The following is a 14160-nucleotide window of genomic DNA, read 5'->3' on the forward strand; positions in this document are numbered from 1 at the left end:
CATGTTTGCCCCATCCAACTCATGTGTAAAATTGTAGCAAGGTGTCAGAACGTTGGAACTACTCCATGGAATATAGGCAATAAATAATAATGCAACGTAGATTGCATTATTGTGACCTTTTGGTACAGAGCGCGGATATTAATTATTGGTAATATTCATGACACAAGGCAGCCCAGAGACAATAACAAAGGGAAAAGATCTTGATATTTTTCCAAGTGTAATGGAGAGATTGATATAAAAAGTCAGAATTAAGCACTTAGCCGTAGTCCATACCGTGGAACACAACATTCAAAAACATTTTGTACGCAACAACCCAGACTCAAACTACATCCGGTTCTTTGCAGCTGTAGCCTCGATCGCAAACTTACTATTGTTACCGCCGACTTTAATGCTCGTCAAAGATTGTTTTGTTACGTGAAACGTTATAGACGATGGTGAAAGACAGCAGAAGAATCAATTCTGAGAGTGGAAAGAAGACGAGGACGAAGAGACGGCGAACATGGTTGCGAAATTATGCCAACGGCAACAAGAGTGACCGCTCAATATCGCCTCGTAAAATTGTTCGGTTGAATCAACCCATCTTCATCATCTTGACCACAATCGTTTACTTGAAGAATAGAACAATGAAATTTGTATACATGGGATTGATTGGTCATATCTTTTCAAAGACTTCGTTCCTTGATTTAGTGTGCATTGCCATGCGCCAAGTCATTTGTGACCATTCTTCACGGTATGCCGTTCGTTATTCCATTCTTCTCCTCAAATTCTCATATTCTAATCACAATCAGCTATCAATATCTCATCGCCCTAAAGTTGACTTACTACTTCCAGGATAATCCAATTCATTCTCTCTCTGTTCAATCTCATTCCCAAACACTTCTCTCACCGTCCTTACAAGGGCCATGCCAGTATTCTCGCTCTTATCTGCATCAAGTTCCCACCACATTGCACCTCCTAAGCCATGGTATTTTATGTACTCGGCTTTTTGACGTGCGATTGCCTGGGTGTCATAGCTAACCAGCAGACGTTTGTTTTGATCATATGAGAACGATGCGCCCATACGGTGGTCATTGACCTCTACAGAGCCGGGGAGAGGAAGAGCTTTGTAGTCCCACATGCCAGCTTCCCAAGACCCTTCACCTGTTCCAGAAAATGGGTAGCCGATACCATCCGTATTGGCGAACGCTCGACCGTAAATGGGTAGACCTATCAGCTATCAGCAAGAGGTTACAGGAGTAGTAAGGAATATGAGTCAACTGACCGACAACGATTTTGGAAGGATGAACCCCACTGTCGAGATAGAATCTAACAGATTTGTCGACAGAATTGGCATTGGGATCAGGAGAGTAAACATTGGCCTGATGCCCTACGACAGAGTCCCATGATCCAGCAAACTAATCTCTAAGTCAACTCAACTCTTTATTATAGAAAACTGGACATACATCATACGCCATTAGGTTCCAAAAGTCCAAGACTTGATCCATCTCTCGAACGTGTAGAATTTGCATGTTGTCCCAACCACATGGAGCAGCGACCGTCAACTGATACTGCCCTGGCGGTTTGCCTTTGCTCTGAGCAAGGTGCTCTAAACCAGCCCGAAGTTCATGCAAGAGAGAGACGTAGGCAGAGGCTTCGGCAGAAATCTTGGGATACTCGTAGTCAATATCAAGTCTGATTGAGATGTATAAGTAATAGAGCAGAGGAACGATGCCATCACTTGCCCGTCCAAACCAACATCCTCTACTAATTTCACAGCTGATTGAACAAAGTTGGCGCGCCATTGGGGAAGAACAATGTTGTTAAAGTTCTACTCTATATGAGCGCAATTCGCCGACAGCGCGGAGGACATACAGGCGAGTAAGACCATCCACCGATAGAGAGTAAAATTTTTAAATTCCTACAATCGTCTCTTCTAAGCAGTGAACCAAATTTGCAAGCAAGGACATACCTATTTTGCTTCTTCATCAAATATATGGCCTTTAGGCATCCATAGAGATTCGTGCCTTGATCATTCCATGAGTCACCCTCATAATGTATCTGCTCCAGAATCAGTTTCATACACGATGAGCTGAATTAAAGTTCGCCGCATGACAAACATACCTCTACATCTGCCCACGAATCACTCAAGACGACCTCACCGCTCTCCTTGTTAACATTGCCAAAGGCGTAATTGATATGAGTCAGATGCTGATGAGGGATTTGCTGAGGAGGGAACTTGCGACCATAGATTCCCCTAGAAGTGATGGCGGTCAGTAATGCCCATCTGACTGCCATGAGGTTGAATGTGAATGTCATACCAATTGACCTAAAACCAGTGTTACTCAGCCACAAGATCCAAGCTTCATGGCAGATGGACTTACAAAGTAGCCGACGGTGCGCTTAGGAGTGTTCATTTCGATTTCGCCGCTCTCTTGAAGATATTTGTCTATAATTCCAAAAGGATGAGAAGGATGTACAATCTTCGTCTGGCTGAAAAGTAAAGCAACGACAGCTAGAAAGAGGAGAGCGAGAGCAGCGAGAAGACCTTTTGAGTTGCGCTTTTCACTGCTCTTCTGTTCGATAGAGACCATAAGATGGAAATAAAAGATCAAAAGAGAACTTCAATTGATTCAACCGTAAGTGTATTGCTGTGCTGCCAACGGAGACGTGCCTGTGGCTCCGCAATCGCGAGCTTGGTGGCTTATATCACTTCTTTCTCCATAAATTGTTTCTCCAACGCGTTCATGTACCAACACGCGTCAAAGAGGCCGAGAGAGGCGAGAGATATGCTGCTTGGGCGCTTAGCTTTGAGGATAGAGAGGAAGACTGGAGACAAACTGAAAGATGAAGACTGGTGGGGTCTGGGTGGAGGCCTTTTGTTTCTATCGCTCCACTTCCCACATAGGTCGTCTTTTCCTCTTGCAAAGCCGGCTACAGTACAGCGTTTCTCTTAAAGTAACGGAGAAAGAAGAAATAAAGAATCAAAAGGAAAAGAAAGCATATTTATGAATTTCTAGCATAAAGTTAGATACCATGTGCCTGAATTTACCTTTCCATAATCCTGAAACTTACACTACTGGATCCAAACAATTCTTAAGTATTTCTTATTTATTTGCTTTTTCTCTTCTTTCAGTTCTTTCTTCCTCTATTCTATCCTTTTTTTAGTCGCCATGCGCCTCGTTGTGACTGCCGCTCTCTTAGTCCTTGCCATAAATCCAGCGCTCGTCACATCGGTGGACGTCCAATCCATTGTTGGCACTTATGGCCTCACAACAGCTACTTTCAACTTTAGCATGCCAGAAGAGGCGCTCAATTCTGACAATGCCAACAAATGGATAGAAAGCAAATGGTCGCTCGCGAATAGCAAAGTGGATTGGGGATCGAGTAACATGTAGGTGTAACTTTGCACAGCTTGTCGCTCACTTGCATTTCATAGTGTATTCTCAGCAGACCCTTCGACGACTTCAGCTACACTTGTCCGCAAGAACCAAGAACCAAGGACAAAGATGAAACCTACAACAGAAGGAAACCAAGCGGCTGCCACACCCACCTCTGTCTCGAGTCCTGCTATCATCGATCTTAATGGACAGGCTCCTGCGCTCCGAGTAGGCTATCCATCTGGCTCGTATTCCAAAAAGACTGGCGGTACCCAATTTTATGCGCAACCTATCCATGCTTCTGGTTCAGGCAATACAAGCTCTATGGGTAATGCATCCTCGAATGGGCACTTGGAACGAATGCTTCTTACATACGACATCTGGTTTCCTTCTGGTTTTGCGTGAGTCGTATATCCATTTATGCTTCGGGCTGACGTGCGTGGCGTGGAATAGCTTCAACAAGGGAGGAAAATTACCTGGGCTAAGAGGTGGTCCCGATTCCCATGGCTGTTCGGGAGGGAATGAGACAGATGGGACATCATGTTTTAGTACGAGGTTGATGTGGAGAAACGGCGCTTCTGGTGAAAGCAAGTCGAGTCTAACTCTGTTGTATCTGCGCTGACAATCCCGCAGTCTATGCATATATACCCACTAGCCAGAAAGGGTTTTGCAATCAAAACCAAGTTACGTGCAACTCAGATTTTGGCACCTCGCTTGCTCGCAATTCATTTGCTTTTGCTACTGGCCAATGGCAAAGCATTTATCTCCTAGTTATCCTCAATGAAAAAGACACCGCCAATGGCGTTGTAGAGTACGTTTTTACTGCATCTAAAGCATTCACTGAGCGATCCGTAGACTTTGGTACAATGGCATCCAAGCGCTCTCATTCAAAAACTTGGTCATTCGTAAATCTGACTCTATCGAGTCTATAGGCGGCCTCTCCTTCTCCACTTTTTTTGGAGGCGATGGTTCCGACTGGGCCACACCTACCGACCAATACGTCTACTTCCGGAATATTGCTCTCTATGGCGGTCTGGGTGCCAGTAACTTGACTGGTGCTGCTGTAAAGTCTGCCGCATCAAGGCCTGCTACTGGACCATGGAGTCTGAGCATGGGTATCATACTGGGACTAGTGAGCGTTTTTGTGGGTATGTGGTTGTAAGTGTCAACGAGTCAAACCGTGTCGTTTTGGACCTGCTTGTCGCTCTTGGGTTTTCACGTTGCTTTTGGGTTTGCAAACAACCATACCGTTCATTTCAGTGCAACATTCATACATACTCATGCTTGTTTCGGTCTGTACAATGGACTTTTAGAATGACATACCTATTTTATATGTAGTAGGATTTGTAATAGGAACTTTTTATACCCATGTCCTTCACTGCTGTTTACATGACTGCTGCTGAATGGTGCAGCATTGGCTTAGAGATGGCTTTACATATACTCATGGATTTAATTGGTCAAGATGTGGTTAGTCGGTACAACAGATTCTGCTTCCTGGATTAAAAACGTTTCAGCCTATTTTTGAGATGCATCCGCCAAATTACAGCAGCACATGGTCAAGTCTATAACAACTTGACTCTCTCATCCGCCCATTCCACCTTGTTGACCCACTATCTGCCTTGTGTATGTACTACCTTCATACCTAAAAGATACACAGTTTATACCCACACAATCAAACAAGTTATTTCCTGTAATAGCCGCTCTCCTACCCATCTTTCAATACTTGAGTTGTCTCCAAAGCCCGCTCGAGGAGCAATTGAAAGATTACTTGATAGATTTGAAGTGTTCATGTAATAGTTTTGAATACGAAAAGACTTTCCAAAATGAAAAGATGTAAAATGTTGAGTACCAATTAAAAATAAAAAAAAGAACAATGAATAAGAACACCTTTGACAGAAAATTCCGTGCCTGAAAATGTCTCAATTTACAAATAAATTCCGTCAATCTCGTCATCATATTCACTTTTATGACTCGTTGATTTCATTTATTTATTTATTTTCTTAATTTCTAATTTTCTGTTTATTTATTTTGTATCTTTATCTTTGTTTTGTATCTTTACCTGTGTTTTTGTAGAAATATAATATTCTGTGAATATTTGCTTATGATAATGACTGTATTCGACTTTCTGTTTTGCTGTGGAGCTAGAAAAGACAAGTTACCGCCATCTCGACCGGGTTCACCTGTAGGTCTGATTCTTTCCGTATATCTTGCGTGGCGATTGACGACAGGTTAGACAGTAGAGACAGTTTCTCTGCTCCATCCACGTCAAAATGGCTCCATTCTATCATCCGAGGGCGGAATGTCCCCAGTGGGATACGGAGCTGTCGTTATAGAAGGCGGAGGAGAGAGATTAACGGAAGAACAGAGAGAGAGGATCAAGACGATTGGGCGAGAAGTTGGGACGTGAGTGCCGCCTTTTCGTGGTTTATGTTTACTAATAGAGCGGCAGATACATGCTGCCAATTGAATCCATGCCTCCTCGTTCACACTTGTCAATATCCCGTGCGTCCACCACACCGCTCTCCACCTCATCCACTCGGTCCTCTCCTTCATCGTCTGATATTTTTTCCCCCATCATGATGGGCCATGTACCAGAACCGTCAAACAGAATAGGCGGAGAAAAGACGCCACGAGCAGAACAAAATGTGTTGGGGAGTGGAGAGGAAAACGGAGTGATTAGAAAAACGCTGTTTGCTGGAGGTGCGCCATTGACGCTGGGTGGGAGAAGGACAAGTGGAAGAGGAAAAACAAGAGGCAAAGCCAAAGTAAAAGGCAAGAGATGACTCAATGACTTGGTGCGCAGAGGAGTATGGCTCAACTTGTTGTATGACTTTCTTGGACTGCGTTGCTTTACTATTCCAGCAGGATAATCATATCCGTGGCTGCTGTAGCAATTATCATTTATGTATTTGCATCTCTGTATCTATTTCATGAGATGTTCCTTTTAAATTTTGACTGATTCTGAACACAGTGGTGAGCACCCAAACGGACAAAAGAGGGTGGAGACATACCAGTCTTGATAACTTGTTGCAAATCTTGCTCTACACCCCAAACATGTGCTCGTAAATCGAGCAACTCGAGATGAAGTCCATCCTGCTCCGTATCAGCCAAGTCTGCGCATGCCACCTGCCATCAACCCACATAGACCTTCTTCATCTCTCCTCGAACTTTTGACACATCCTCCTTGGTTGCGGTGTGGGCCTTGATAGCAGCGAGCTCCTTTTCAACAGTTTGAAGTCGATCAAGATGGGATGTTATCTACCGATACTGTATCAGTTTCGCCCTCGCAGCAGTTTATGACTATGGCAAACCTTGCCAGTACCCTGTTGCAGCTCCTCAATACTGGCCGTTAAAAGGCCCGTTGCCACTTTGGTCTCTTGTTGAAGATAATAGATGGAGAGAGCAGAAGCGCAGGAAAAGCCAAAGAGCTGTAGAACAGTTAGAAGAATCGATGCTTGAGAAGTGACTGACGAAACCGAGAATACTATGCGTTGTCAGCTCATCCATACACATCTGCAAGCCAACTCACCCGCCGCTGTCACACCCAGGCATGGCATGTGAGCAACTCTCTAACCAACCAACATCCATAGCTTACCGAAATCCACCGACAGGATGCTTGATGGTAACTGCAGGGCCAACAGTGCCAACAGCTTCTTGTTGTTGTCTGCGATAAGCAGTAGTAGAGAGCTGCCGGAGGGCTGGACGAGCAGTTGGAGTGAGACGAAGCATTATTTGATTGCAATTACGTGGAAAATGAAAAGAAAAGAAAAATATTTTATTTTTTAAAAAAAAAAGAAAAAAAGAAAAGACAGTTTGTATTATTATTTTCTTGTCTTCTCGACCTTGTTTCATCCTTAACACTATCATTTAAAGTATTTTCAACGTCAGCAAAATATTTCTCATCTTCTTTTATCACTCGCTATGAATATTACAACTCAATCGCCCGTTACGCATCCACAACAACAGCAACAACAACCCTACGCCCGATACCAGCAACAGCAGCCATATCCTTCTCCTCTTCCTACTCATCCACCACGGCCGTACAGACGACCACCAAGACCCATCCAGCCAGCTCCGAACGGTGTTATCAACGGGCCCTCTCCGCAATATCCAATGACGCCTCCATATCCTCACTACCAGAGCCCCAACTCATCGACCAGCGGCGATAATCTCCCTTCGAACCACATTCACATCGTCCAGTCAACAGCGCAACCCATGCCGGTTAGGTCAAACTCGACCATCTCCAACAACAGTATCAACATGCTCCCACCACTATCATTGGGGCCGAGCTCCGCTGGCGGAGAGGAAGTCGTTGCGGATATGGGTGAGCAATTTGAGCCTGCTTATGCGCTGCAGCAGCGTATACATGCCAATGGGCATAGACAATATGGGGTATATCACCATGAAGCTCCGCCACCAAGTTATAGTGCTGTTCAACAACATTCAGATACAAGTTGTCCATCAGGAATGGATTTTTTTTGGCAAAGGTATGTCCCACCAGATCCTTTGTGAAAGAAGAAAAGAGTCCAAAAGGGATATAATGTGCTAAACAACCCATGTTTTTGCTCCTCAACTTGTTTTTAATTGTTTTCAAACGACTCGTCGCTATACGCTACACATTGTCTTGACGTTCAAATTTGGCGTCGAAAACCCACGCAAAATGGAATTTCTTCTGTTATCTCCTCTCTCGCCAATTCCTACTGCTCAAATTGTTGCCCAACATACAAACCCGTCCGCATCGGTGCCGACATCTGCGGTATCTCCTAAAACTAAATCTCTACCTTCTGGGTTTGAAAATGCCAACACATATTCAACTGTCGATCCAATGAATACAATAAATCACCACTTTAGGCCGTTGATAGAAGATGGGGCTGGATTAAAAATTTTGAATGATTTGGTTGAGTCTATAGGAGCAATGGAGGTAAGCTATTGGATCTGTGTGGTTGGATAAAGATGGATGTTGACGGGAGCGATGATAGGGTGGCGACTTTGATTCGTGGTTATCACTCGTCACTACGCATTTTGAGGATTTATCACGATTCCAACTCGTACTGACAGGTGGAGAGCAATTACAAATGTTTGGTAAGTTAACCGCTTATGCTATCCTTTTTTGGCGGGCTCATTTTTCTTTATTGGCTCGACTTTAGACATACCTACTCATTATCTTCCACGTTTCTTCCTTTCTCTTCCTTCTATACCCTCTATAACCCTTGTCGATCCAGTTGAATCACCTGCAGACGAAGCAGGCTGCTTGATACTTTGTCCGGATTTGGAATGGCAATGGCGAAACGATCGGTTTCAGAATCATGAATTGGCTTATGGTAAAGACGAGCGCCAAATCGAATATTCCAATGAAGACGGCAGCGAAAGCAAGCAACAAACTGCAGAAGACAGAGGAAACGATTTATCAGCGATCTGGAAAGGTGCTCTGAGCGTAAATGTTGGTGCAACAAGAAAGATTGAAAGATTAGAGATTATACTTCAAGTAGACGATGGAAAGGGTGGCGTCAAGGTTTTTCCGGAGAGTGCGATAAGGTCGCTCAAGGTATGTCCTTCCTTCCGCCCCAGTGCCACTATTGGTGTCATTCGACTTCAGTTGAGCCCAAATGAACGAATTCGTCAACATGGCGCCAGTAGCATGCTAATGTGTGAGCTTGGGTTTGATAGATTGCGCAAGGGATGGAATCTTTTGCATTAGTTATGAGATTAGCGCATGAGGAGAGTCTGGCGCCTCAAGGTATGTTATGAACTTCACAGTCATGTGTGTTTAAGGCTGACGAGGATGGATCCGAAAAGAGACACTTCAACGGTTTATTCACGATGATTGATTCATCACTTGACATCCATCCTCATAGACCATGATATGACACACCACCGCCTTTTCTTTCTTCGCCTCTAAAGTAATAGGCGAAGAAAAATGCCTAAAAACATAACAGGACGAAAGATAACCGTATAGGTCATTGATGCCTTAAAAGGGTGTGCAACTACAGCGCAAAAGCGCAGAGGGTGGCGATATGCAAAAAGTAGCTGGTTTACTATGTTTACTCCCTATTGTACCCTACTTATATACGTGCATAGTTAACGGTTGTCGTATCTATATAATTTTCGTCATCAATATAGAAGCATCTTGCTAATGAGCATAACATGTATTACAATATCTCCTTCAACCAGACACTTCAACTAAACAGGAGGCCAACTTGTTGTATATCTTGACGCTATATATAGATAGTAATGGATGTTGATGTCCAGTTTTGTTGACAACACTTTTCGTTACCTTGTGCGGTACAAATGAAAAGGAAAAGCGACTCATCGCCGACGCTCATTCATTTATCTTATCAACGTGTCAAATTGTAACTTAAATACAACTCATTTTTCTTTTATTGCACATATATGTAGAACCACCGTCAATGTTATTGTTAAAACGAAATAAGACTGAAGAATACATCGTGATAAACATAGGTTTAAGATAGGAAAATAGTAGCCAAGGCTTTATAGGAGGAAGAAGAGAAGAGAGACGATCATGGAGTCCATATAAATCCTCTTTCTCATCCGACGAAACCTTCTTTTAATATTCTACGTTCCGTAAGCTTTGGTAATACACGATTCAATACCCTCCCTGCCTTTTCACACCCCTTCGTCCCATACTCAATTCAGTTTTCTTCTTCATTACATACAAGTTTTCGGTAAGAATTTGTAGTAAAAAAAAGATGTCTCAAGAGGCCAAAATTGGGTGTAATTCGGAAAATCTTCCTTTTCTTGTTCCCCTCAAACTCATTGAAATCGAAAACCAAAAGCTCATTCCCCATATATCTCCGTCTGGCAGCCTTTATAATTCTGTGTCGTCCTCAATCTGGGCAGGCTTTAATATTCCTGGAACTTTGCTTGCGGCTTCTCTCTCTTCCTTTGCTCGTCGTTCTGCCTCTGCTTCCTTTTCATCAATATACAGCTCAGCGTTGTCGCCGGAGAATTCTTTGAGAGAAATAAGGAAATCTCGGATAGTGCTTTTGAATTTGTTGTGATCAGAGGCATTCTCAAACATAAGATTGACAAATGAGCCGATTTGGGCTCTATTAAACATAACATCAGTTTTGAACGACCCAAGTAGATGATTTGTTACATACGGCTGTACATGCTGAAATGCACCTGACAACAGATCGGAGATGTATCCCTTCAAGAATGTCACATTGGTCATTCCTGAGTCATTTACTTGAGCCGGGTCGTATAACGGAGCTTGAACTTGTCCACTTTCCACAAGTGTGATCATTTGCGCCAATAACATGCCTTGCATTTTTAATCCGCTCTTATGATCAGCATCGGTGAGTACGTAAAAGACATCACCAAGTAATGAAAGGAGGTATTGCTGGTAGAATTGATTGGCGATCTCTGGTGAAGAAGCCGCAAAGTTGTCAATAATTTCAGAGGCAATATTCAAGCCGGTGTCGGCGATATCTCTCATAGTGTGCTTGAAAGCCCATACAATTGAGTCAATGATCAACTTGAACTGAGTAGGAGGGATCTCCAGAAGAGCTTGGAAACAGGTCAAGTTAATGGCTCTCAGAAGCTTGAAAAAGCCAACACGGTGCTCAGGATACTCAGCAAAATCATGATTAATCATGTTCAATGTTGGCTCAAAGACGGCATCTAGGATAGGAGCAATTTGAGGCGTAAGAATAGGCTATCACACGGTTAGTTTATAGGATTAGATACAAAGGGACTTACGCCAAGCTTAGAGACAATGGTGGCCGTAACATTCAAAACTTCTGCATCTCTTGCTGCAGGCACATTCCTGTTATAGTCGCCCAAAATGGCATCGAACAGGCCCGGAATCAAGTTGGTATATACCCCCTCAGTGTCCTCAGCCTTCTTCACATATGTCTCAACAAGTTTTAAAATCTCCTTTTTGATGGTCCTTAATGCACGAACTTTTGGTGTTTTGGTGGCAATTTCACCTTGGGAAGCAACGTCGTCTGAAATAAGTCCGGACACGGTTCTGTATAAGCCAAGCATATCAAGCCAAATACGACCAAGCTGGGGGAGGAAGAAAGATCCAATTGATGAACAAGCGGAGACATTGGTTTTGAGGATATTGGCAAGAATTTTGACATTTTCAGGGTTGCTCAAAACATCAACATTGTTGGCAGCCTGTTGCATGAGATTGTCCCACTGCAATTGTATAAGTATTACCAAATTGCTCCCTTGTGTTACTTACAGCGTTATTGGGCAACTCCATCAATTTTTCAATCAACCTCTCTTGAGTTGGCTTGTTTGGCTGACTAGCAATGATATATCCGACAGCTTCGTAAAAAGTGTGAACTTGCTGAGGAGACAAGTCAACGGTAATGCGATGCAGCGTTCGGAGAATTTCATCGATGAATGGCTCTTGCTCGCCCGCTTGTTGCATTGCTAAACGTCTTCGACACTGTTGAGCAATCTTGATGAATGTGTCGCACGCCATGTCCTGAACACCTATTACACTTTCATGAGCTCGATCAATGAAATGCATGGGAAAGCCAAACCTTCATGAGTTTCGTGCATGAACTCAAAGAGTTTGTTGACAACAGTCTTCAAGAATTTCCAATGTGCTTTGAGGAATCGAGGATATTGACCAACAATGTACATGATGTCAGAGGCACAGACGGCCTTGTTGTCTTTACCCCGTTTCATTTCAGTAAGGCCAAGAAGATCCTTGATGACTGTTACAAGGAACCGCTTTTCTGTTTCTTCGTCTGTGGCAGGGTCAGTTATCTCCAATACCAAATAGAGAGAAAAGCCTACTCATAGAGCCAGAGATGGAACCAATGGCCCAACAAAGTGTATTGAGATTGTTCCAACTCCATTCTGACCCGTCAATCTGTTTGGCCAACTTGTCTGTCATGATAGTTTCCGTATCTACTACATCAAGATGCGTTAAGTATACTAAGACCTCCCTTATGCTCTTATAGAGCACTAAAGTATCGCTTTCCTTCATAAACTCTCGAACAATTTCGCCTTCCTCGTTTTCAACGATTAAAACCTCTTCAGGCTTGACCATCTTTTCGATCATAATAAGACGAAGATTGGAAAGTATATCAGAATATACATTCTTCCTTAACGGCATCCCGTTTGGTCCCAAATTACCAGCACCGTTCAATCCAGAACCGAGATTGCCGAGGTTGAGATTCATCAAAGGGTTTATATCATTCATCGGTAAACTCTGAATTTCCTCATACAATTCGATGACAAGCTTGGACCAGTATTCTAGACAAATTTTGAAGATTTCTTTGTCATCGACAGTGGAAATTTTGACGAGATAGAGATGTGCATTGATCAAGAGCTCAGAATTCTCAGGGGTTTCAATGAGAGGTAAATGGGGGTGAAGGAAATTTGTGAGGAAGAGAGCAAGGTTCTTGATAAGTTGCTGATCTTCATCGTCGGAAGAGGTGTAAGCGCCCGCCATGTCTACAACCTTGTCAGCCTGATCATGACAGAAGGAGCGGAACTACCAACCGGTGTGAGGAGGGATCATTCTATTGATACTAGTCATGATAACTTGGAACAGCGTGACAAACTTGCCGTTGTACTCTGGGCCGATATTCAAAGAGCCAATTTCGGAAAGGCACTTAAGAGTGACATTTCGGAATTCATTCACCTCCAGGAACTGTCTCATATTAGCAATGTGCTTGTTTGAAATACATGTACATACTCTAGAAACAAGAATATCAATGATTTGAGTTTCAAAAATGTAGCCCAACGGAATCCAATTCAAGAAACGCAACAAAGTGTGTAGCGTTGCCTTAACTAGACTTGGCTTGTTCGCTTTTTCCAAGATTTCATTACACAAGTTAAAGATCTCGCCAAACTCGGCACACATTGTTTGCTTAAGTGCCTTTGTCTTCGCGCCAGTCATCTGTTCCGCTGAAAAATCAAAGACTTCCTCCGACAACAGACGAAGAATGATCATGTTGTTTTCACAGAGCGAAAGATTGGTTCGAGAAGACTCGCAAATCTCAGGGATAAATTGAGGCCAGTCTTTAGGCCAAGCTTGCTTGAGAATCTGGACGAGGACGAGGTTGAGTTTGTTCAAGTACCCCTTTTCACGTCGCATTCGGGCCTCATCTGATGATATCTCGACTGTAGCTTGGACAATGAAATTTCGAATACCTAATGTGAGAGTGATAAGTAATATGTCAGCGTTTTCATTCAGACCAACCTGTCTGTTGGTCTGTGGGCAAGGCTTTCCATCTGATTGTGACAAGTTTTTCTAGGATCTGTAAAGCAATGTACTGTACCCCGCCGTTAGTAGATATTCACAGCCAAAAAGAATGATATATATACACACTTTTGTGTTGAGATTTTGAGAAGTCTCCAGAATTGCTGGTACACGCTGCCATGAATCTGGGTGTTCTTGGAACTGAGTCAGCACGCGCTGTGCTGTTTGTTGCTGTAAGAAGTTAGCGTGGTGGCACTCGATGATTGGGAACACTCACAGTGTCCCCAGTAGAGGTGTAAAATGCCTGTACGACTTGGTCAATGAGACTAGAGAGAAAGAGTCAGCGGAACGGGCGGCCCATTATATATGACAACACACCCAACGTCAAGGTCTTTGGAGAAGTCGAGGATGGCCTATGACGATCAAGTTAGCATATAGCCTATACAGAGATGCAAATTACTCACCTCCATACTGTAAGTTGGAGTGTAGAAGCGATTATATGAAGGCAGTTGGGAAAACAGATTGGGTAATTCAGAGGTAAGAGGATATAGAGCGATAACGGAACCAAATTGGGATTTTATTAAAGCCTCCATTTACCCGTCGGATAGGGATACG

At 43.3% G+C, this 14160-nt stretch overlaps 6 protein-coding genes across 6 annotated transcripts; 3 read left to right on the top strand and 3 right to left on the bottom strand.

Annotated features, from left to right (window-relative positions):
* Positions 1 to 742: 742 nt before the first annotated feature.
* Positions 743 to 2570, bottom strand: L203_101379 (uncharacterized protein; the record flags this gene model as incomplete). The annotated part of the gene is made up of 10 exons (XM_066210821.1): positions 743 to 774; positions 823 to 1206; positions 1262 to 1394; positions 1443 to 1671; positions 1722 to 1807; positions 1852 to 1897; positions 1949 to 2037; positions 2101 to 2233; positions 2298 to 2305; positions 2361 to 2570. The coding sequence occupies 10 exons, from the start codon at positions 2568 to 2570 to the stop codon at positions 743 to 745; spliced, it is 1350 nt and encodes a 449-aa protein (XP_066066918.1).
* Positions 2571 to 3149: 579 nt separating this feature from the next.
* Positions 3150 to 4518, top strand: L203_101380 (uncharacterized protein; the record flags this gene model as incomplete). Its single annotated transcript, XM_066210822.1, has 5 exons — positions 3150 to 3370; positions 3416 to 3757; positions 3810 to 3943; positions 3990 to 4167; positions 4212 to 4518. 5 exons carry the CDS (start codon positions 3150 to 3152, stop codon positions 4516 to 4518), a joined length of 1182 nt encoding a protein of 393 aa, XP_066066919.1.
* A 945-nt stretch (positions 4519 to 5463) lies between these two features.
* On the top strand, positions 5464 to 6139 carry L203_101381 (uncharacterized protein; the record flags this gene model as incomplete). Its single annotated transcript, XM_066210823.1, has 3 exons — positions 5464 to 5538; positions 5590 to 5759; positions 5806 to 6139. 3 exons carry the CDS (start codon positions 5464 to 5466, stop codon positions 6137 to 6139), a joined length of 579 nt encoding a protein of 192 aa, XP_066066920.1.
* A 161-nt stretch (positions 6140 to 6300) lies between these two features.
* L203_101382 (uncharacterized protein) lies at positions 6301 to 7085 on the bottom strand (the record flags this gene model as incomplete). The annotated part of the gene is made up of 7 exons (XM_066210824.1): positions 6301 to 6317; positions 6368 to 6449; positions 6498 to 6614; positions 6668 to 6784; positions 6828 to 6840; positions 6886 to 6891; positions 6952 to 7085. The coding sequence occupies 7 exons, from the start codon at positions 7083 to 7085 to the stop codon at positions 6301 to 6303; spliced, it is 486 nt and encodes a 161-aa protein (XP_066066921.1).
* A 192-nt stretch (positions 7086 to 7277) lies between these two features.
* Positions 7278 to 9184, top strand: L203_101383 (uncharacterized protein; the record flags this gene model as incomplete). Its single annotated transcript, XM_066210825.1, has 6 exons — positions 7278 to 7843; positions 8208 to 8277; positions 8336 to 8438; positions 8504 to 8901; positions 9024 to 9093; positions 9153 to 9184. The coding sequence occupies 6 exons, from the start codon at positions 7278 to 7280 to the stop codon at positions 9182 to 9184; spliced, it is 1239 nt and encodes a 412-aa protein (XP_066066922.1).
* A 998-nt stretch (positions 9185 to 10182) lies between these two features.
* L203_101384 (uncharacterized protein) lies at positions 10183 to 14138 on the bottom strand (the record flags this gene model as incomplete). The annotated part of the gene is made up of 13 exons (XM_066210826.1): positions 10183 to 10423; positions 10478 to 11031; positions 11076 to 11519; positions 11566 to 11822; positions 11873 to 12082; positions 12132 to 12794; positions 12843 to 12993; positions 13039 to 13496; positions 13546 to 13618; positions 13675 to 13776; positions 13823 to 13871; positions 13924 to 13958; positions 14010 to 14138. The coding sequence occupies 13 exons, from the start codon at positions 14136 to 14138 to the stop codon at positions 10183 to 10185; spliced, it is 3366 nt and encodes a 1121-aa protein (XP_066066923.1).
* Between the last annotated feature and the right edge of the window lie 22 nt (positions 14139 to 14160).

Source organism: Cryptococcus depauperatus, chromosome 2 (assembly GCF_001720195.1).
Source record: "Cryptococcus depauperatus CBS 7841 chromosome 2, complete sequence".
In the NCBI taxonomy this organism is placed as follows: domain Eukaryota; kingdom Fungi; phylum Basidiomycota; class Tremellomycetes; order Tremellales; family Cryptococcaceae; genus Cryptococcus; species Cryptococcus depauperatus.